General features: G+C 33.6%; 1 protein-coding gene across 1 annotated transcript in view; it reads right to left on the bottom strand.

Moving 5' to 3' along the window:
* The window catches only part of LAMA2 (laminin subunit alpha 2), a 554,924-nt gene that overhangs the window by 291,337 nt on the left and 239,869 nt on the right, over positions 1-23,718 (bottom strand). Inside the window, exons 11-12 of the mRNA XM_045544336.1 lie at positions 10,538-10,678; positions 7,976-8,149 (exon numbers count right to left, since the gene is read on the bottom strand). Of these exons, the coding sequence (XP_045400292.1) occupies positions 7,976-8,149; positions 10,538-10,678 (315 nt within the window). The remainder of the gene's footprint in view (positions 1-7,975; positions 8,150-10,537; positions 10,679-23,718) is intronic.

The raw sequence follows: 23,718 nt of genomic DNA, 5'->3' as shown, positions 1-23,718 counted from the left end.
CAGTGGAGAAAGCATTGCTATTTACCTTTTTTGATACTCTTAATTTCTTTTTTTAGGAACAAATTTCCATCCGGTATCATTTTCCTTTTGCCTGAAGAACTTTTTACATTTCTTCTAGTGTAGATCAGTCTGCGATAAATTCTCTCAGCTTCTATTTCTCTGAAAAAGTCTTTATTTTGCCTTCATTTTTGAAAGATATTTTTGCCTGGTAAAGAATCCTAGGCTGATAGTATTTGTTTGTTTGCTTGCTTTTGGTGTTTTTTCCCAAAACTTTAAAATATCTCTGTATTTTATTCTGGCTTGCATAGTGTCTTAGGCTGTTCAGGCTGCTGTGACAAAATGCCAGACTGGGTAATTTATAAGCAATAGAAATTTAGTGCTCACAGTGCTGCAGGCTGGGAAGACCAAGATCAAGGCACCAGCAAATTTGATGTTTGGTGAAGACTTGCTCTCTACTTCCAAATAGTGCCTTCTTGCTGGATCCTCACACAGAGGAAGGGGCAATGCAGTTTCCTTAACCTCTTCTATAAAGGTACTAATCTCTTATAAGGGCTCTGCATTCATGACTTAATCATTTCCCAAATAGTTCCACCTCCTAATACTGTCACATTAGGTATTAGGTGCCAACATATAAATTTGGGGAGACATCAACATTCATCAAGCAGTGTCTGAATAAGAATCTCCTATCTTTCTTATCTTTGTTCCACTGGACATGTGTAATTTTTTTCCCTGACTGCTTTTATGATTTCTTCTTTGTCTTTTTAATAACTTGATTCTGATGTACCTTGGCATGATTTTCTTGTCATTTTGGGGTCTGTTTCCTTAGATTGATTTTCCTCCTGGGATGGTTCATATACTCTGCTTGTTTATGGACCTGGTAATTACTGATTCAATACCAGACTTGATGAATTTTACATTGTTGAGTTTTGGATTTTGTTGTAATTAAGTAATAGTAGACTTTGTTTTGGCACGCAATTAACTTATTTAGAATAAATTGGCTTCCCTTAAGGCTTAATTTTAAGATTTGTTACAGCGAACCTAGAGTAGCCTGTGGTCTGGGCTAGTTTAGCCCCTGTATTAAGACAATACCCTCTGAATAATTTACCTGATGTCCTCTCCATTATGAAGGCATTCCACTTGGGGTGGTGGGAAAATAAACTATTAATATTACCAGCCTTGGGTCAGCTTCAGGAATTGTTTCTCTTACTAGTTTTTGGTGGTTTTTCTATCAGCTTTAGGTATTTTTCCCTCATGCATTGTAGCTCAATACTCTATTTCTCTCTACACAAATCTGCAGCTCACTCTCTCCTCTCTCTCTCTCTCTCTGAAGCTTCCTCTTCCCTTATATTCTGTGCTACAAATTCTAGCTGCCTTGGCCTGGCCTCCCCCTCCCTGAATTCCAATCTCTGTTTTTCAACATGGCAAGACCATGCTTGGTTTGGGTTTTCCCTCAATATACTAATACATGTCACCGTGGAAACTGCCCCCAGGCAATCATCTTTTCTCATGGGTCACAGTTTTATGCTATTCATTGTCCAGTGTCTAAAAACTGATGTTTCACATTTTTTCCCCTCAAGTTCTCTCGTTGTTTAAGGTAGGTGGGTAAATCTAGATATTGTTATTCAAACATGGTCAGAAGCAGTAATCAAATGGATTGTCTTTATAAAGCTTTTTTAGTATGATTTTTAAAAATTTTAGTCTTTGTTTCAACTGGAATTTATTTTTATATATGATGTGAGGTAGGGATGCAGAAATTGTTATTCTTTTCTCTAGATAATCAATGGTATAAGAACCATTTACTGTATGGCCTTTCCTGTTGTCATTGATCTACAATACTTATTTTGTTAAAAATCAAATATCCATATATGCATGGGATGTTTATGGGCTATTTTTCAGTTCCATTGGTTTGTTTTTCACACTAACAGCACTTTGTCTTAATCATTATACCTTTTAATATAAGACTTAAGTCTTTATATCAGGTAAGATTTGATTAAAACCACATCTCCAGCTTTCCTTTAGGATTTCCTATGATTATGCTTGGCTCTTTGCTTTCATACAGATTTACTCCTTGGTACTAGAAGATCTGGACAGTATAGTAAGATAAGAAATAAAAGATACAGGGACTGGAAAGGAAGAAATAACACTGTCACTTACAGATGCTATGATTACCTGCTTTGTAAACTCAAACAAACTCAAACAAATACAAATGAGTGGTGATAGAGTTGTTTCATGTTAGTGATCTTAAAGAATTCTTTCAACATTTTATATAAAATAAGATATTTGCTATTGGTTTTTATTTAGACACCCTTCATCAGTTAAAGTGCTTTTCTAATTCCAGTTTGGGAAATGCTTCAAACATCATGAATGGTTATTTAACTTTATCCATGTCTTCTTCTGCATCTATTGAGATAATAGGTTTTTTTCTCTCTTCTAATCAGTCAATATGGTCAATTAAACTAATTTTCTAATGTTAAACCAACCTTGAACACTGATGATAGAATCAGCTTGGCCAATTCAGTCTTACTAGTTTTATAAATCAATGGATTCAGATTGTTAATGTTTTGCTTAGGATATTTGCATCATCTTCATGTGTGAATTTGGATAGGAGTTTCCTTTTCCATATTCTTGCTAAGATTTTATATCAAGGTATCAAGCAACGTAAAATTACTTGAGGAATGGTCCCATTGTTATAATCTCTGGAAAGCTTGTATAAGATTGAAATTTTTTTTTAAGTTTGAATTTTGATTGTAAACAAAATAGGCTAGGTGTTATTTTTATGGGAAGATTTTTTTTTGACTACTGATTAAATTATTTTAATTTTATATGACTTTTTAGATTTTTTTCCCTCGAGTCAATTTTAGTAAGTTACATTTCTCTAGCAATTTATTTATTCACTTTTCTAAATTTTATTCAAATTTCTTGAGTATAGGTTTTCATAATACACTCCAATTTGTTTATTTTCTGATATTCCCTTATTTGTTTATCTTTTGAAGTAATTTTAGTTATGACCATTTTTACATTCCTAAAATTGTTTCATGCATGCCTTTACCCTCTTTTTGCTTAATTAATCTTGCCAGAGCTTTGTAATCCTTTTACAAACAAGTCATTGGGTTTGTGTCCTCACTGGTGACATATGTGTTCTATCTCATTCATCTATATTTATATAAATTCATATCTTTGTTGTTTCCTTTCTTATGCTTTCTTTTGGATAAGCTGCTTCAGCATCCCTATTCCAAAGAGAAATGTCTCAGAGGAGTTAATAAACTTAATTGATTGAAAAAATGATTGGATTTCAATACTGGCTCTGATTTCTTCCTACTTAGGATACCTTGGTTTACTAGCTGATGACTTTGGTCATGTATTTTAATATGGATGAAAACAGAAAATTCACAAGTAAGCTGAATATTTTAGGCGACACATATTTTGTGCAGAATCTATATAACCATTAACTCTTTTGTCCTAACCAGTAAATAGGATCTTTTTTCCATTTCAATGTAGCCCTAGATTCTGTTAGTGATGTTGTCAACCACACCACATACCAACACATAGTAAAATGACTGTTAAGTAAACTCCTTTATTTTTCCCACAAATTGTTATTCAATTGAATGTTCCCTATCTAGCACTTGTTCAGTTGATCAATTATAAACAAAATTATACTCTAAACGGAAGAATGCAATGAATGTTAAAATGTTTTTTATATCATAATTTACAATATTAGAAGTAGTGCTTTACAAATTTAATTAGAAAAAATATCAACATAATATTATGACAAGAATATGTAAGACTAAGAGATTTCTATGTTTGACCTACAGCCCTCCTAGGTCAGTTAATTTTGCATAGTAGATTCTATCATAACCACAGGCACTAAATGAATCCTTGTTTTTTTTTCATTTTTTAATATTTATTTTCTCATTTACCCTTAGCAATTCATATGGTTTATTTAAGCAGAAAATCTTCTTCTTGGTCCCACTCTATTGCCAAATCATTCTTGATAGGATCTGATTTACGGAATAAAAAGTCATTCACAGTTGATCTATCCTATTTACTTTTACAGCCATGCCATTCTTCACTTGCATACTGATCTTCTTAATTAATCTATTTAATCCAAAACTTAAACTGAAGGGAGTTCTGGATGAGGAAGAGGGTTTTGAATTCTACTTTTAAATAATTTTGAGGAATGTGGAGCAAAAAAATCACCAGTACAAATTATGCTGGTAACAGAGAGTGGATCATACTTGTTAGTGAGTTTTGACTTGTTTTAGCAAGATTGAAATAATCTTTTAACTTACACACAAATTCCAACACAAGGGTCATTTCTGAGCAACATAATCAAAATGACTTTTTAAAATTTTTGCTTATTTGTGTTAAGAACGTAGGATCAATCACAAAGGGTTTGTTGAGCTCTTTTTATGTGACAAGAACTACCCTGTCCTATATAATCTCAAACATCAATCTCGTTCTTGAAATCCACAGCTTTAATTTGGGATCTGGGAGGTAAAACTGAAAGTCTGGCAAGTACAGCAAAGGAGTTTACCAGAGATTTCTTTTAGAAGCCAGATGCTATTATGTCAGCAGACTCTCATAATGTGCATCTTAAGCTAGGCTATAGGTATTCTTGGCAACTACATGAAACAATTTAAAAGCTTCACTAAGCCAGAAAACAGAAAGACAGCATGATTCTGTAAAAAATAAGCATTTTTGGGATAAATAACAAATCACATATTAATTTAATAATGTTCAGAGACAGAATTCAAACCTTAATGGTAATGCAGGAACAGTAGATAAGCCGAGCCAGCCTAAGAACTTCACAGATGCAAAGAGAATTGTTTTTGGAAGCTGCACTATTTCAGACCGCTAGGGTAACCTTAAGTAAATGACTATTTCAATGTTCCAGTAGCACTTAGTTTACTAAAGCAGTAAATTATCCCAACTCTGAAATTCCCAAACTGTTTCTGAATAGCTGTAGCCTGTGGCAAACCAGCAGGATTCTTTGTCCTCTAGCTCTTACCACTCCTGCCTGGTTGCTTAAACAAATTCCCTAAAACCAAGCATTAACATTTGCCAAACATTTTGAAAATGAAATGAGTCTGGTATAGCCCTGTGGGTGCCTGACTTAATTCTCTTTGACTATCTAGAATGAGGCAGGAAAATTAACACTTGATTGTGCCAATTGTGCCAAATATTCACTCACATATGAGAAAAAAATATTTCAAGATTACTATTGAAGAATTAATTCATAGTTGAGATTGTGGGAGACTTTTAAGTAGGGAGCATAAAAAAAGAGTTAAGTTTTCCTAGGTCTCTCCCATTATCCACACATACACTCATAATTGCTAACTTATACTTCATTATTACAAAGAGTAAAAATGTAAAAATATTTCATGGGATCAAAAGTACTCATTTGCTAAACTGGTTGGTATTCTTGAGTTTTATTACTATCAGGCAGACTTTTGCGCTAGCAAAGCATGTCCCATGTGGGAGCACTTTTATTATCTGGGATTAGGCTCCTAAAAAAAGAAGAGCGGCATGTGGCATCTCCATTCTAAGAGAATATGCACAGAGTATCTCCCTTCTGTTACAAGGAGTCTTATAATCAAGCAACTTGGAAAATATTTAAAAATTGGTATATAAATATTTAAGAAAAGCTAATAGCATCTCACAAATATTTTTTACATTTAGGAATTAACACTAAAAAAACAGAGGAGGAATTATGTCCCCACAGCCTCCTGGCCCATGAGTGTAAATGGAATACAGTATTTAAGCAGATGCACTAGTATCTTGATATACTATTTCTGTCAGTTTCTGGCAATGGCTCTGATTTGAACAGCAATTACTGGTAAAAAAAAAATTTAGCCTCAACTATTTAGAAAAGTAGCTTTATTGAATTTACAAACAAGGCCCTACAATTTTCCATTTCCTTAGCTAGATATTAAATCAACCAAGCTAAGCATGTCATCATGACTATAATTTACGTGATGTGACATGACAGTAAAGATGTACTATGGTAATTTCTGAGAGCTCGCAGTATTATTGTAGTATCAAAAATTTATATGGTTCAGTTATAAAGGCAAATTGTTTCATTCATACTGAGATGCCTGACAGTAAACCACTTAGGGCTTCCACGTTACATTAAAAAATGTCTTCCATATTCAAACAATTTGCACACCCTGTTACCATTATTTTGTTTGCTGAATGGAAAGTGGAGCACAGGCAAGCACAGCTTTTTGATGTGAAAATGATCTGTAGGGGAATATGAAGTGCTTCATTGTGGGTGGTTATAAGAAACAGTTCAACCAGGATAAGGGAAGTTATCTTTGGGAACAAACAACTATGAACAGGATGTCCAAATTCTTTGCTCTGATGCTATTTAATATCCCATTTGCTTGCATTCCTTCTGTCAGTTTGATTTTCAGCCAACAGAAAGAAAAAGCATATGAGCAAAGAAGAAATGATGGAAAATATGGCAAAGAATATTTCTATTATAAGTTATTTTTAACTAAATTTTACTATCATATAAAAAATAAGACCTCTGAAACTCATCCAGTTTTGACCCAAAGATCTTGGAGAAGTAAAAAACAAATTGACTGTGTGTGTGTGTGTGTGTGTGTGTGTGTGTGTGTGTAAAATATATATTTTTGGCAATTTTAAGCAATAGAAATTCAAGCCTTATGTGCTATTTTATTCTTGTTGGGAATAGAGGAGATTCCTAAATAGAATAGGATAAAATGACTTCTTCCCATAAAGGACCTTGCAAATAAAAGTTTAATTAGATTTTTATTACTGCTATTGAATTTTATGCAACATACGCTATCTCTTAAAATACATGTTCATTGAAAATGTGTTGTATTCATTTACACATTTTTTGTAATAGCACTTAGAAGCCTGTTAAAAATAAGAAACTGGCCATGAGCGGAAATTTTTCAATCAGCAAAAACCACCAGTTCCCATTTACTGAGTAGCATATGAACTACTAAGTTTTTCTATTTCAGTACTTCCATGCCATGCAAGAGAACTGCAACTATAAATATACTTTTATTTGTTTCATCAATGAGGATTTCTTCATAAATAGCAGTATATTCTTATAGGTGAAAACCTATAAGATGCTAGTCTTAAATAGCATCAAATCAGTAAGGGATTTTTTCACCACAGTTTCTGATGTGATAAGGTAATTTAACTATCAGCTGACAAGATATTAACTCTCAGAGAACAAGCAAGTATTCATATTTAGAATTAAGCCACCCAATTTTGTTTCCAACAAAGTATTAGGCAAAATAAAATAAATTCTAAACACCAGGACACCTATCTTGATACAGTTAATCCATAACAGGAAAAAAAAGTATCTGCATTTCTAAAGCTACTACCTTTGTTTATCTGTGTATGTTTTTATATACGTGTGGGCTTTAAAACAAATGAGTGCTTCCAGTCTGGCACTTTTAGGGTATCTCTGTCTGAGCTCCAGGAAATATGTTGTTTACATAAGCCTGGTGGGAAGCATTCAATTAGTCATGTAATACATTTCTTTTTCCAATTAACATTCATACCAGGTAGAAGAAAAAGTAAATCTCTTGAGTATCTGTTTTGAAATCAAACAGCAACAAATGAGGAAAACTTAAGTATCCTACCCCAGACAACTCTAGAAAACAGCTATTTTCACATAAACACAACATAGTTTCTTCCAATACCTATAATTTGTTTTAGGCAAATATCCCAGAGGCTTCATTCATTCAAAAAGTTTACATTATACAGTCTTTACCAACTATATGAAGTCCTGTGCCAGGGACCCCATGGCCCATTAATGTTCTGTGCAACATGGGGAGAGATGCTCAACTCCATCTGATTTAGCTGGATCTGGGAATACAATACAGTATGTATTTGATTTCCTCTCTCTTTAAAGAAATACTATTAATACATAAAACCTATTCTCATGATCTGCCAGTTAAAGTAGAGCGGTGGGCAAAGCACTGCGTGGACTTACCTTGTTTCCCAGGTAGGGAGCTGGCGCGCTCCAGTAGTAGCTGTGCGGCAGCGCTCGCCGGGCTTCCGCGTTGCTGATGCTGATCTGCTGGGGTGCGTCTAAGTCGTCCTGATGAGGAGCCACTTGAATGCGACCAGAGATGTCCGTCAGATACCAGCCACTCATGTCTTGGATCTTAGAGAATAAACACAATCATTTTAATTAGGGGAAAAAAAAAAACCTTATCAGTTTCTTTTCTTTTTCATATTCCTTATATTGTTCATTTTTGGAAATTAAAACAAAACTAAACCATAAACATTTAGGAAAAAACATGAGAGCTGTGAATATTATTAAAATTATAAGTGCTCACATAGGCTCCCATTGTTCATTTTTTTCTTGATGTTTCCAGCAGTTTCGATGGTACTATATAATAATCTCTTTTTATTGATTCTATGCTTTTTTAAAAAAAATTATGGTTCCAAATACCACTTTATTAAAAATAGAAATTCATTCAAAGTCACACAATGGTTATATCATACAGTTTATCAAATAGTTGGACTTTGAATTTCCTATTTTTCATTCCACTAGTAATTTCTTTTTACTTACGGAAGAAATATTTCAACAACGGTTACATATGTATTTGTAAAGCAGAGGGAAAAAAAGAAATGAAATATGCAAGCACCTGAAAGGTGGCTTTTCAACCAATATTTCTTCCCCTCCTACTTTTTAAAATTTCGACTTTGAGGCTTCAGGACATTTGAATCCACCAGCCTGTTGCTATGACAACACCTCATAATACTGTATGTATTTCTTCAAACAGGGTCATAAGTGCTGTGAGCACCCACAGCCCAGTTCCCTGGCCCAGAAACAGAAGGAACCTTAAAGAAGGAATAAAGGAATGCATAATGATTTGTTTCTACATCTTCACACTCCAGCCAAGGTCAGGCATACAGCTACATTTCTAATTTAAACCATCCTACCTGGTCAGGACAGAACTGGTTACTGAGGTTTTAGGGTGCCAGCTACCAGCTGCCAGCTACCAGACATGTGTGAGCTGCTTGGTGTTGTGGCTAATGGGGAGAAGAATGGTAATGGTGACAATATGTGGCTGAGATATTTTTAAAATTTCTTCATGTGGAGATTATTTGATTCTGCTTATCCAAAAGCTATGAAATCACTGAGATTGCCTTGGTCAAAGGAGAAATAGAGGCCAAGTAAAAACTTACTGGCTTGCTAGACAATAAGTAATATATTCCTGCTTCTGCTTCCTTTTCCAACATCACCCATCAGGCATTCTAAGACAGATGAATGAGATTCAGTGGACCTACTTTCTGAAGACCAAAGCTTGAGTACCAGCTCTGCCCTTTGGCTGGCTATGAAACTTTGATGTATCAATAAGCGGTCTTGAGGGTGGGATGGGACTCTATAAACAGAATGAAGAAGTTAGACTTAATGTCTGTTTGTGGTTGATTCTTTGAAGGCTGCTTCAAAAGCAATACACTTGATAAAGTATGCACATAGATTCAAATTTAGACATGAGAGTACAATCAGAAACTACCCGTAATATTTCAGACTTGACTGAAAAGCAATACAGGCAGAGAAAAATATTTTACATTATTGAGCTCAGGATTAGTTAACTGGTTAAAGTTGAAAGGAAGCAGTTTGGGAGATAGTTTATTGAAATATCAGTCTTTGTAAAACACAACTCTGATCATGTCACTCTTCTGCTTAAAATCCTTCAAAGATTCTCCAAGTAGAATATCCCAACTTCTTAGCATACTCAACCCTATAAGCCCTAGTTTCTCATTCCCCCTCTAGGTTTCTCTCTGTCCACCCTGCTTCCTACCACTCTGCACTCTTAAGTCCAGCCACAAAGGGTGTATCTGAAGTTCCCTGAAGGTCCCATTTTCCTCTCACATCTCTTTTATAGGGAGACAAAATTGCTCTCTGCAGAGTTGAAGAGGCAGTGGGGAGTGTGGGCAGTGGAGATAAAAAGGTAAACATGTTTATGTTAAAGGCAGAAAATCCCAGTTACTACTAACCTAGTTGAGATAATAATTTAGAATTTTTCAAATCAACTTAAAATGAAGGTAAAGTTCAAATTGAGTTTCCCCTTTAACAAAGAAAGAGCCCAGGGAGTATCAAATAGTAACTAAACCCTGGGGGTTAATATGTATTATGTATGTAAATGATAAGAGTCTTTGTTAACTTGTATACAAAAGCTATTGGTGAATGGAAAATGCAATTCTTCATATCACAATCTCATATTTTTTTCTATTAAATCATGTGCCCTTTGGGTTGAAACCACATTAAATCCATTATTGTTTCACATACTAATCATGGACACTGAAAATGCTAGTGTCTACTTCTAGGAGGTTCCAGTCTACACACTGGTACAAATAAAACCTCAAAGGCTTTGCCCATAAACACACAAATAGCATTTGAGGAACCTGCCATCACTTCTACATGATAACTTTATGTAAACGTTCACTAGGAGAATGAAGGTTTTTAAAAATTTCATATAATAGCAGCAACAAAGAAGGCCCATGAAGCAGCACACAGAACGAAACAGTGGTTGCTTACACTGCCATAGGTCCAGTAGGAGCTCTGACATCTACTTGAAACGCCTGAACAGAAACACTCATCACAGCCTTTCCAATTATCCTCTTGCAAATTGAAGAAGCCGGATTTGCAACGACCGCAGTCTCCTCCTTCAACATTCTCCTGTAAATAGAGAGGTGTGTTACCAACAGCGGTACTCTTCAAAATTGAGAGTTTTATCTATGTGTGTATGAGGAAAACATTAACTGTGTATTATTCATTTTACCTTCTCAACCATATTTAATGTATAATGATATTTTTAAAAATATGCTCAAAAGCTCCTTATTAAGCTGTATCCTTTCTAACTGAGCTGGTGAGAAAGATTATTGGATGCTAATCTACTGTGGTAAACACTGTGCACTATTCCCTAAACATGCCGTTACTCCACATTTTCTTCTTTGAATTCCCTTATTACCTCAATTCTGAAGATTTTATTTTCCCTTGGAAAACTAACTTCTTTCCCAATTGTGTTTCCATAGCCCTTTACACATTGCCCTGTTATAACCATAAAAAAGCATAGTTCGAAGGTTGTTCTCTGTAGCTATACAGTAGAAACTCTATCTTACTTATTTTTATAGTTAAAGAAAATAACAGTGTTCCTAGTACAACACCAAGTGCTAGCTTTATGAAATTTTATTAAGTTTAAATAAACCTCTTGGTGGTTGTGTTTTCCATTCATAGAAAAGTGCTATACACATGGTGGATGCTTACTAAAAATATTTTTAATAAACCCAGATTATGCAGAAGGTAAGGATGATAAAATCTGAGAACATATAAAGAAAAACAGAAGAGGAGAGAAAAATGACACAAAAAGATAAGAATTTGTAAGAATAAGCAAAGAGGTTCTCCTTATAACCAAGAGAATATTTATTTGAAATTAACTTTTTGGCTCTTAATTTCTGTGACCCATTTACAACCTCAACCACTTCTATATAAGTGTAAAGGGGGGTGTCTCTAGTCCTGCTTCATGTGTTAAACTTTAGCATCCTAATGTGTACACAAATTGAGGTACTGCCACTAACATTCTTGACAGTTTTCACTTTTAAGGTAGATTTCAGATATTTTGAGATGATTGAGATCAGCAAAACTAATCAAACTGATTTCAGACTTATAGTGACAAATAAATCCCCAAGCACTGAAGCTGAGAGCATCTTCTAAAGAGTACACAGGCAGGAAAGATGAAACATATCTATAATTATAATTTAGCTTATCCCATTGAGGACACAGTACAGCTGTTCTGTACACTGTGTTCTTGTGTGCTTGGTCTAATCTACTTTTCATTTACTCTAATTTGAAAGCTTATAATACCAGTATTCTGAAATTCAGACAGAGTTCAACAATTAGAAATCTGTAGACATTAGTTACATTTTCTTTGGCTCCATTTTAGCCTGGTAATATGACCTTGCAGAAATTATGATTAAGTAATTGCATATTCAATTTTGTTTAATAACCTAAAGCAACACATTAGGGTAGGAATTCTAGGTACTGTAAAGATGGGTGAGTCAAGGTCTCTGTCTTTAAAAGCCAACATCTAGTTTGGTAAAAAGCTACACTCACAATCAACTATAATGCAAGGTGGATTATGGTAAGTGCATCTCAGAAATAAATTAAATTATGAGAACACAGAAGATAAAACATCAGTTCCTACTGTGAAGGCTTTAGGAGGCTTTATGACAGGAGTGGAATTTGACCTAACCTGGAAGTGTAGTTTAAAAATTCAACTTGTTGGCAGAGATAGAATGAGAGACTTATGTTAGCAAAGATATAAGAATTAATTTTAGTGAAGGGTTCATTCATTATTTATTCTTTCAAAACAAATGTACAGGTTGAGCATCTCTAATCCCAAAATCTAAAATCTGAAATGCTCTAAAATCCAACTTTTGGGGCACTGACATGACACTCAAAAGAAATGCTCATTGGAGCATTTTTGATTTCAGATTTTTTGGATTAGAGATGTTCAACAGATATGTATTCTTCAAATAGTCCAAAATCTGAAAATATCCAAAATCCAAAATGCTTCTGGTCCCGAGCATTTTGGGTAAGGGATATTCAGTCTGTACTTAGTACTTCCATAGACTGGGAACTTGACCTGGTACTTGAAATCCAGGAACCCTGCCCTCAGATAATGAACATTTAAGGCTACCCAAAGAGGTATGGACCTTTTCCCTTGAGAACTAACTGGTAAGTCATTAACGGTTGCTTAGCAGGAGATAAATCAACAGAACAACACCTGAGTCACTTAAGTTGGCAGTAGCAGGTAAAATGTCTATGAAATGTGAGACATGGGAACAAAGAAATTTTTCGTTACTATACAGTGTAGTAAAAAGTTAACTCAACAGCTTTGGGGTGCTCAGACCCTGCACATTACAAAGAATATTATAATGTTATAGGGAGATAATCTATAAGCCCTTGGAATATCCTGCCTGATAAAACTGTCTGTATACCTGGGGCCAAGGGTCACACCAGATATTTTATGCTAACAGTGTGATTTATGGTGAATGCCTGGTTCTGTTCACTTGGAGGCTCTGGGCCATGCCTTATCAGTTTGAGCTCTGGGTATACTAGAGGCAGAGTAGTTAAGGTCAGTCATATAAACATTCTATATCTATGTGACTGACCCCCATAAAAACCCTGAACACCAAAACTTGGGTGAGCTTTCCTGGTTAGCAATACTTCATCCTGTTGTCACACATTGTTGCTGGGAGCATTAAGTACTCTGTATGATTCCTCTGAAAGAGCATAACTGGAAGTTTGTGCTTGGTCTCTCCTGGACTCTACTCAGTGTATTTTTTGTCTTTGCTGATTTTAATCTGTAACCTTTTCTTGTAATAAACCATAACATGAATATAACAGCTTTTCTGAGTTCTGTGAGTCCTTCAAGAAAATCACTGAAACTGTGGGTTGTCTTGGGGATCCCCAACACACCTTACTATGCTGGTTTTATAGGGATATAGGATATCCTATCCTACCTCTGTCAGACAGTTTTATCAGGCAGGATATTCCAAGGGCATATAGGTTATCTCCCTAGAACATTATAACATCCTTTGTAATCTGCAGAGTTTGAGCACTCCAAACCTATTGAGTTTTGGTGTAGGATATCTACACCTATAAAAACATGTTAGTCAAGTGGCAATTTTGTTTTGTTTATGGTGACAAATCTTTGAACCAAAATATTTTAGACCCCGTTACAGGCTCTCAGGCTATTCCTCTTCTATCTCCCCCATGTCCAAATCACTTCAGTACTCTTCAGAAAAGATTGTTGTCTCATAACATTTGCATAGACCTTCATAAGGTTGCACAGTAAGCCTGTAAATGCCACAACTTTAAGATTCTAGATTCCCACTTTTTATTCCTGAGTCTATACCATACTTTTTCCTTAGTGAGTGGTAGTTCCTGTTAAATTAAATTTGTCCTGAGGCCATCTCTGTAACTTGAGCCCTATGTAATGATCTGCAGCCTAACTTAATATGTAAACAAACTGAAATCTAATTTAGGAGTATATTTGTTGTAATAGATTATCAGGTCTCAGCCAAGCAGCCAAGCTTCAGCAATCACGGACTGCCAAGTTATCAGACCATGTCCGAATAAGGCAAATGCCTAGCTGTAACCAATCAAGATATCTCTGTACTTTACTTTTGTTTTCTGTCTATAAATACTCATTGTCCACATTAGGGAGCAGAGCTCTCTGAACATCTTCTGTTTCTGAGTACTGCCTAATTTATAAATCTTTTTTTCCTCAAAGAAACTAAGTTAAATTTAATTTGTCAAAAGTTTTTCTTTTAACATTCATAATCAGATTGAGGTAGATTCATTCAATCTGAAAATTCTAGGCTTTGATTTTTCTCAGGCTCTACTGCAGATAAATATGAAACCACAACGAAATAGTAAATATGGTGGATATTAGTACTTGCTTATCTCTCTGTCATTATGGCCTAGTTAAAGCATCCTTTGAGGTTGATGGGAAGATGGAGATTCAGAGAGAAGAACTGTTTTAGCTCATTAGAACTCTACTTTCTAGACATGTCTCAACATATAGAAAGCAAACTAGTTATATCAGGTTCTACTTCTTTTTTCCTTTTCCAAACTCCCTTGAGAAAGTATATATCTAAGTACATCTCTAAGTAATTGTTTATTTAGAGAATTATGTTTCCAAAGTTTTCTTTTAAAAAAATATTGTTAAAACAGTGATTACTAGAGAACATCACAGTTTGATGTTCAGTATATTTTATATAATTTAGGTTAGCACAATTCAACCACAGAAGTATAGTGACTCAGGACATTCATTTCCACCTATATAGACACAAAAGTTTCCCACCTTCTATTAGAGTTTGCTAATATACATGCTCTTTGCAGCCTGGGTCCCAATTCTTTCTATTATCACTTTTTCAAAACTTCCCTGTGACTGATATGGATGGTCCAGGAGTTAAATTTTTTTGATTTCCAGCTTGAGAGTAAACCATCTGCCTTATGGGTGAGCTCTTTGAGCAATTTAATTTCCTTTGCTATCAATATCAAATTATTAATAAATGTTCTGCACATTATTTCTCATTGTTCTTTAATTCTTCATATTACTTATTCATCAAATCATAGTTGAGGTACTTTATACAAGGTGTTATATAAGATATCACAGAATATATAAAAATGCCCTCAAGAGCATTATGACAAAGGAAGTAAGAGAAGTGTGCAGATAGTATAACATAAAGTAGAAGGAAATCACTGCCCTAAGATGGAAACAGAGAACATGTCCTGGGTCTGACACTAGACTTATCACCAGAGTTCCCTATGCCTCTGAAGGAAAAACAAGTCAGAAAAGCCATAGATTTGAGTAAAAAAAGATGTATCCCAAGATTTTCATGATAGGATTAGAATAGACTACAACAGCATTGTTCTCTTCAACTGGAATGTTTCCAGATGTGTAAGGATACCTCCTAAATGCCATATATTGACAGAGAGAGAGAGAGAGAGAGACAGAGACAGAGACAGAGAGAGAGAGGGAGATACAAGCAGTAAAACCATTGTTTTTGTCCTTTTCATGCCATTTATATTATAAGGTTGGCAGAGACCATATCTTACACCTTGTTACCACCCAACTCATTCCCTAACAAAGATGAGAACCTAATTGATCCTGAATATCTAATAACATTGGTAAAATTTACAACTTCCAGCCCAAATGCTATTTTAATCCTTATGCAATTTCTCTTTCCTTTATTATTTTATCACTGATTTGTACTAATCAACTGTTGAAAGAGTTAACATATAATTTAATAAATTTTGTAAAAGTTGCTTTAACAGTTTATCTAAACAAAATGAGGTCTAATCATATTAAATCTCTCAGAATTTCCTCTGGGCAGCTACTGTCAATTCAATAAGTTTACTTTAATATTTTATTTGTGAATCCATTTCTTTCCATATGCAAATTTAATTTTTAAATTTTCTTTATCTCAATAGATTTAAGGGGTACAAGTATTTCTTTTTACATGGATGAATTGTTTAGTACTGAAATCAGGGCTTTTAATGTACCCATCACTAGAATAGTGGACGTTGTACTGGACAGGTACACCTCACCTCCCTCCCTCTGTCCCCTCTTCTTTGTTTCCAATGTCCATTAAACCACTTTATGACTATATATATCTATCATTTAGCTCCCACTTATAAATGAGAACTGAAATCTATGAAATAGGGTAATTTCCAGAATGCACCAGACTTTCATTCTAGAGATTAATATTCCCTTATATCACTACAGTTTTTTAAAACCAAATGTTCCAATACTCTACTTTCACTCTTTCTAAATCATAATTCTAATTGACCATATTAACAAAAATTAAATATGAAGTAATAATAGTTAATTATTTTTCCACTGTAAATAATTCATACAATAAATATTTTTATATTCTTATATATTGTGATATTAAAAAGTGCCACTTTAGGGCAGAGTTCTTAACCTATTCTACTTAGTTTTCATTATTTTGCCCCTATGAAGCCTGTTTAGTCATTTTTTTCATAATCATCCTTACCATGAAGTTTTAATACTACAGAAATGCTTTATGTTCAGATGCACTGTGTGAATATGATTGCTTCGTATTATATATAAAATGAATTATGATATTTTTGCCTCTCAAGAACCAATTTTCATCTCCATAGGGAGAAATGTGTGCTTTAAACAACACATACTTCCATTGAACATATCAGCTGAATGTCCAATTAAATGTGTTGTGGCCTACTCTACAAAAAATGTATAAAGGCTTTTTTCTTTAGTGCCCTTTTTCCCTAATAACAAAGTTGAATTGGAAGAACCTTAGTAAGTTCTTTTATTTTTGGTTTCTTAAAGTCAGATACTATGAGGTTGACATCAATTTTCTTTTTCGTACAGTTTCCTCAGTACAGTTTCTCTCTGGAGAAATAGAGTCACAGTAGTTTCCCTGTATTCCTTCTCATGAAGCTGCCTCCTTATAAATTAGGTACAACTTTGGCAGTACATGTTTAACTGTGATTGTTAGTCAACTGGGAATTCTATTGACAGTTACCAGGAACATCTCCAGTGATATTTAAGTTATTTCTTGTGATAATTACTTTAGGAATTTTGCAGTCATGCTTCGTTGTTTGGGTGTTTGTAGTCAATTACAGGTTTTCTTCTATTATGGCCTTCATACTAATGCATCCTAGTATTAAAAGAAGTTAACAAAAGGAAGGCTAATGAGTTAATTAGTAGTATTTGTTGAATGTTTACTCTTAGAACGCACTGTTCCAAAGCTAGATAATAAATAGTTGGTGGGTTAGGGAGAGAAAGAGAGAGAGAGAGAGAGAAGAAAATAAATAAAAATTAGTTCTCACTTTTCACAAGCTTAGCTTTTAATATTGTCGAAGAGAACTACAGCTGGATAGCAGTTAATGTGGTAAAGATAGATTTCATTCAGAAACTATTGCAAAAGGGGAAAAAAGACCTCAGCCCAAAACTGGGCACCATTCCAAGTACAGCATGAACAAGTGGCGATTTGTAGCTAAGAGGGAGGGAGGTCAGTGGATGGACAATTACTGAGAGGAAACATTAACATTAGGGAAGACTACTGCTAAACCAACCTAACAGGATTTTTGCTCAAGGTAGGCCAGGGTGATCAGATATCAAGGGTGGGGGATTCTCAATAAACTGACTTAGCAGGATTCTTGCAACAACTGGACTAGGCTTGAGGACAGGACAAAGCCTAGTCAAGAAGAGGGCTCAGAGGAGCCTGACTACAGTTTGGTCAAGGAGAGAGACTTTGTCAATGTAAAAATTGATTAACATAATATTTGAACTGTAGCTGTTGTAAGAGACCAATTCCTGCATGAAGCTTTTATGCCAAAATTTTACATCTGTAATTTAGATTCAGGATCAAATGTATAAATTGAAGTCTCTTTGTAAAATGTCCAGGGATTAAGTCTAACAAATTAATGGGGTGACCAGTCCTGTACACAAATGAAAAAGAGTAGGGAAATCTAAAACCAATAAAAAATATTAATGAACCATAAAAATTCTATTAGAGGGAAAAAAAAAGAAAACTTATCTCTACTTATGAAAGGCAATATAAAAAACAATAACAACAAAGTAATCCAGAAGATAGTTATGATTATACTTTATATTTATCCCAGGGCTTCAATGTTATAATTATACCTACTGAGAGTTAGGCAGTAAAATTCTGTATCACCATTTCCATAGATTATGAAATGGAGTCAGATAGGTTAACTGACTGTCAAAGCTTCACAATTTTTTGTTTTCTTCTTTTCCTCTTTCTTATGTATGAGTCACTGTGTTACCCTCTATTGCACAATGATGAAGAAAATATATAGGGTCTATGTCATCACCGGAGGTCAGATAGACATAAAACAGAATTGCAAATTGTAAAAAGCTCATAAAAGGAAAGAAAAAGGTGTGAAAAATGATTATGGAAGGAGAATAATATATATTAGGGGGATCCAGAGCAACTTGGCAGAGAAAGAAGAGGTTAAGCTGAGCCTTGAAAAAGGCCTCTCTAAGCAAAAGGAGAGAAATGGAAATGAGGTTTTCCACAGTCTTAACAGAACGTGTAAAATTCCAGAGTTATAAAGAACTTGTTGGCTCAAGGAATTTAAGTAATGCTGGAAGACAATGACTGAAGCTCAAGAACATTCTGGAGAGGTAAACCAAGGCCAGACCACATCATCTTGTGAACAGAAGGTACAATAAACACAAAGCAAAAAGATGAAAGTACAGGCTTTGATTTCTGATCTTTTACTTCACTATTTATCTTTCCATTATAAGACTTTGATAAAAATAAAAGCACATGTTTCTGCTAGATCAAGGTCAATTTATATTACTTACGAAATCCTGCAAACCAACATTGACTGAGTAACATGACATCAAACTACAAAAGAGTCAATATCTAGTATGTGGTACTTGAAATAAACAAATACCGAGAGTCAGGCAGCATTTACATCCAATTGACTTGTCATATATCTGAGAATGGCTTGATCCTTGTAATTCGTAAGAAACGACAGAAATGTCAAAATTTTTAATAATGCAAAAATATCTGTATACATTTTATTGTCTTGAGTTGGCATTGTTTTAATATTTTAAAATATTTGAGGATGATGTTCATTAGTATCATTGTCTAAATAAGGCTATAAGTAAAAAACCTTATGTATAAAGGTAATAATACTTTAGTTGATATTGTATTAAGAATTTCATTCACCTCTTTTTAAATCTGGAATTCCTTTTTACTTTCAATTAAAGAAATTTTAAATTAGGAATTATTTTAAAGTCTCAGAAAAGTACATATGGTATGACACCCATTATCCACAACCTAGAGGTAAAAAATTTACATTTTACATATTTGCTTCAGATATGTTTTTAAAGAAATAATACTTACACACAATTAAATCTCATTTCATTTCTGTGCTACTCCCTTTCCTCTTTCTCTAGGGTAACTACTATTGTGAAATTAGTTTATATCATATAAGTGTATTTATGTTTTTTATTATGTATGTGTGTGTCTACAAACAGTATAGAATTATTTTCTGTTTTACAGCTTGACATAAGTAATAACATAATGGCTTTTGTTTTCTTCACTTTACCTGAAGTTTCTGAAATTTATAAATGTTTATACACATAGGCATGTTTCATTCTCTTTAGCTATGTCTTTTATCAGATTAAGTGAAAATATTATAATTTATTTTTACTATTTATTTGGATATTTAGATTTTTTCTCATTTTCATTATAGTAAGTAGGTCTATGTTGAATGTCTTTTATTTACTTCTTTGTACATAATATAAGTGTTTCTTTAGGGTAAATGTTTAGATGTGAAATTGCTGGCTGACAGGGTTTTGTCATCTTCAAAGATACTAGATAATGCCATATTGCCCTCCTAAATTGTGGTACTAATTCATCCTAATAACAGAAATAGTAAACATTTCCATTTCCTCAGATTTTCAGTGGCACTTGGTAATGATCAGCTATCTCCTCATTTAAATTTTTATGGTCTCCAATAGCCTTTAAAAATTATTGTCATCTTAAAAACATTTATTTCTAGGTTTCATAAATTTTTTGTTGCCATTTTAAATATTCTATTACATTTTCTATTTGGTTGTCACTGTAGAAAGAAATGCTACTGCTTTTTACAGATTGATTCTTATAGACTGCAGTCTAGTAGAACTCTCTTCTGGGTACAATATTCTTACTAAATTACATACATCATTTAATGTCTCTTTCAATGAAGTTGGACTGAGTGGTAAACACTCACAATAAAGATATTTGCCTTTGGTTTCAGTATATTCCTCTTTGTCTTGCAGGTGGACAGGTTTTCAACCATGAGTGGACTTCTTTTTTATGTTCTTCAAACTGAGGATGTACAAGTTTCTTTAATTCATTATCATTATTTTTTCCTTCATTATTTCTTGAACATTGTTTCTCCTCAATTTCATCTAACCTCCTCTTTGGCAACTCCTACTAAACTTCTGTTGAAATTTATGTTACAATTCTATCAGTCAGTTAGCATCATGTTTTAGTTCTTTACTTCCTTATGCTAATTTATAGGTAATTTCCTCAGGTCTATATTTCTGATTATCTATCCAGAGTTTCTAACCTCTTGTTTAACCCATCTACTGGGTTTCTGATTTCAATGACTATACAGATATAAAATTTCTAGAAGTAAATTACATGGGTTTCGTTTCCAAACCTGTTTATTTTTATTTTAATACAGTGCTGTTTTATATTGTTTTTCCTATTCCTTCTTTTTTATTCTTTAATCTCTGAATCAAAGTTTTATAATTATATATTTTAAACATATTTTTATGATTTATATATCAAAATATCATCACATTTTTATTATTACACAATTTCTTTAAGATTATCCTTTTTAGTTCTTCGTGTACAAATACTGTGATATTTATGGCTACTGATTTCTTTTTCTAGTTATTTTCCTTTTGTGCACTGCATTGCTTTACTTTGACCTCATTTTCAATTGAGGCTATATATATATTTTTTCTTGTAGGAATACTGTTTGCTTGACTTGTTGAAGAATTCTAGCACATAAAGAGAAAATAAAATGGACCCTATTCCCATGTGAACACACAGGTTTGGGAATTTGGTCCTGCACAAGGTAATAGCTTTCCCCCACTCAGGGTCCCAAAGAAAAGAGAAAGTTTTCCGTATGCCTCTCCAGGCTTGCAGGAAGAATATTCTAGCCCCCATTCACTGTCAGAAAGCATTTCTAGAGTCCCAGCTTAAGTGAGTTCAGTTGCAATTTCCCTCTGTGGGTCCAAATCCTAGTGAGGGCATTAAAACTCCAAACTTTAGCCTGAATCCTAAAACTGAGACAAGCCTCTGCCCCACCTCCCATGACTCTGGCTCTCAGTTTTCTTGAGCTTATGCTTAAATTAGATTTCCCTCTTTGTCCTGACACCTGGGAATTTCCCTTTCTTTCCTGGATCTAAATGTTCATAACTTCATTTGCTACATTTATCCCGCAAATCTATGTTTTTGAAATAATAGAATGAAAAAAATGGTGTCAATATCAGATCAGTATGGCATTTTACCAGAATACCAGTCATTTAAAATTTATAATAGAAAAAAATTTAGGCACAACACTTCATAAAGAAGCACTGCTTTAAAATGTCTTCAGCCTTCAGGAAGTGAGATACTTCTTTCTAATAAAAATTATGAAAAATTCATATATTATAGTATAAGGGAATAAATGTACAAGTGTTTAAGGTTAATATGCATTTTGGAGATGAATACTTAATATAGACATTATTTTACATGTAATTTATATTCTTTCTATTTACAGATAAATATATTCAAAGTTACTAATTTTGATATAAATATATGGACATGTATGTATATATTCTTCCTATTCATCAAAAAATCTGTCATTTTATTTGAATTTAAGTCTCTAGTATCTTAGTCTCTCAATAAAATTTTGCTTCTTACATAGCATTTTGATGCATACTGTTTTTAATAATCAGTTGATCCATCTAGTCAAATCATGTTTTTGTGAAATAGAATAAACTATTACATTTATCTCTATATTAATAACCATCTTTCCAGTATTTATATTTAAATTGTATGCATATTTTGTTGAAATACTGGTTATTTTTTATTCTTCTAAAGAGATTATAGGCACCTAATTAGAGTACATTGTATGTACATTGTGATATAACTCGTGCTATATTGTGATATTATATAATTTTGTTATATAATTCATATATTATATGCACATAAGTTGTGATTTTTAAATTATGTAGACATTTTATGAAAATTGCTTTCTAAAGGTTTTTATCCTAAAATAATTTAGTTTATAAGAACATAGTTTTCTATTTAAAATATCACATGGTTGAAAGGCATTTCTTTTAATGACACTATTTACTTAATTTTTCATTCGCTTTTATGATTTCTTAATTGCTGTTTATTGTTATACTTTTAATTGTCTATGTAGTGCTTCAAGTGTCTTTGCAGGAGGCATTTCTCTTTCCGGGATTATAATCACTCTCAGTGCAATATCAAGTCAGGCAGAGAGCAGGCAGTAGGCAGCTCCAGGGGCTCCTTGGAGCTCTGCTAATCACTATAGCTTTCTTGTTTTAGTCTTACCTGCTGTATTTACCAAAGAGAATGAATTCGTTTGTTACTCTTTCCTTGCAAATACCATACATGTTATGAATGCTAGGTGTATAAAAACAGTTCCTTTTTTTATTCCTGTTTGATTTCCTATATTCTAGAGACTTTGGAGGTATCACTTCCATTTTAAGCTTAGCATTGCCTGTCCTTTATTTGAAAGAGTGGTAAAGGTTACAGATTTCAGGGGAATTTTGAAAAAGAATAAAGCACATACACAATATGTTTTGATAAATATTATAGAAGATGTACTAAGAGCCTGCAGGATCAGGATTGCCCAAAGAGACATTCAGGATGGAGAGGGGAGGTATCCTTAAGCAAGTAATCATTCACAGGCTGCTATACAATGTTGGTTTACCAGAGCAATTTTTCATTTCAGATAATATTGGAATGAAATGTACTAGATCTAGAAAATTTACTATATTCAGCACATGACAACTCTTTACCACGGACTTACAGACTTTTTGCTTGCTTGTGTAAACATTTTATTGTTTCTGTAGTTTAAAATAGGTACCTAAATTGCCCCTGCTGTAATATATACCTATTATGAAACTATTATAATAATTAACTTGATATTTCAGACATTCTCATACCAATACATATGCACTTAACATTGAAACTAATATTTGCTACTTATGTTATGGCTTAATATTTGTATACACACATGAGCCCACATGTATCAACTATAAGCACATAATATTTTATAGCTGTCTAGATAAGACTAATGATTTAACAAAAACATTTTTAATAAGGTTCCATCTTTATTCTCCTATGAAGGAAAAAAGAAAGAATTTTCATGTTTATGTCAATATGGCATGCCAACTTTTTCCAAGAATTTTTCCTTCTCTCAGCTAATGTAGATATCCACTGTCTGATCCAAACATTATGGAGCTGATTATTATAGCTAGAGTAAATCAGTCTTATCATTTTGGATTTGTTCATACCTCTGTTTTCCTCTATGTGTATTATCTGCAGGTGTAATGCATTGCTCGGTGTTAACATGATGTGCTATTAGCTGAGCATGCATAACAAATGAAGTTG

The sequence above is a fragment of the Lemur catta genome, chromosome 2 (genome assembly GCF_020740605.2).
Source record: "Lemur catta isolate mLemCat1 chromosome 2, mLemCat1.pri, whole genome shotgun sequence".
NCBI lineage: Eukaryota > Metazoa > Chordata > Mammalia > Primates > Lemuridae > Lemur > Lemur catta.
Note: the sequence above shows the minus strand (reverse complement) of the source record. Positions and strands in the feature narration are given on the sequence as shown.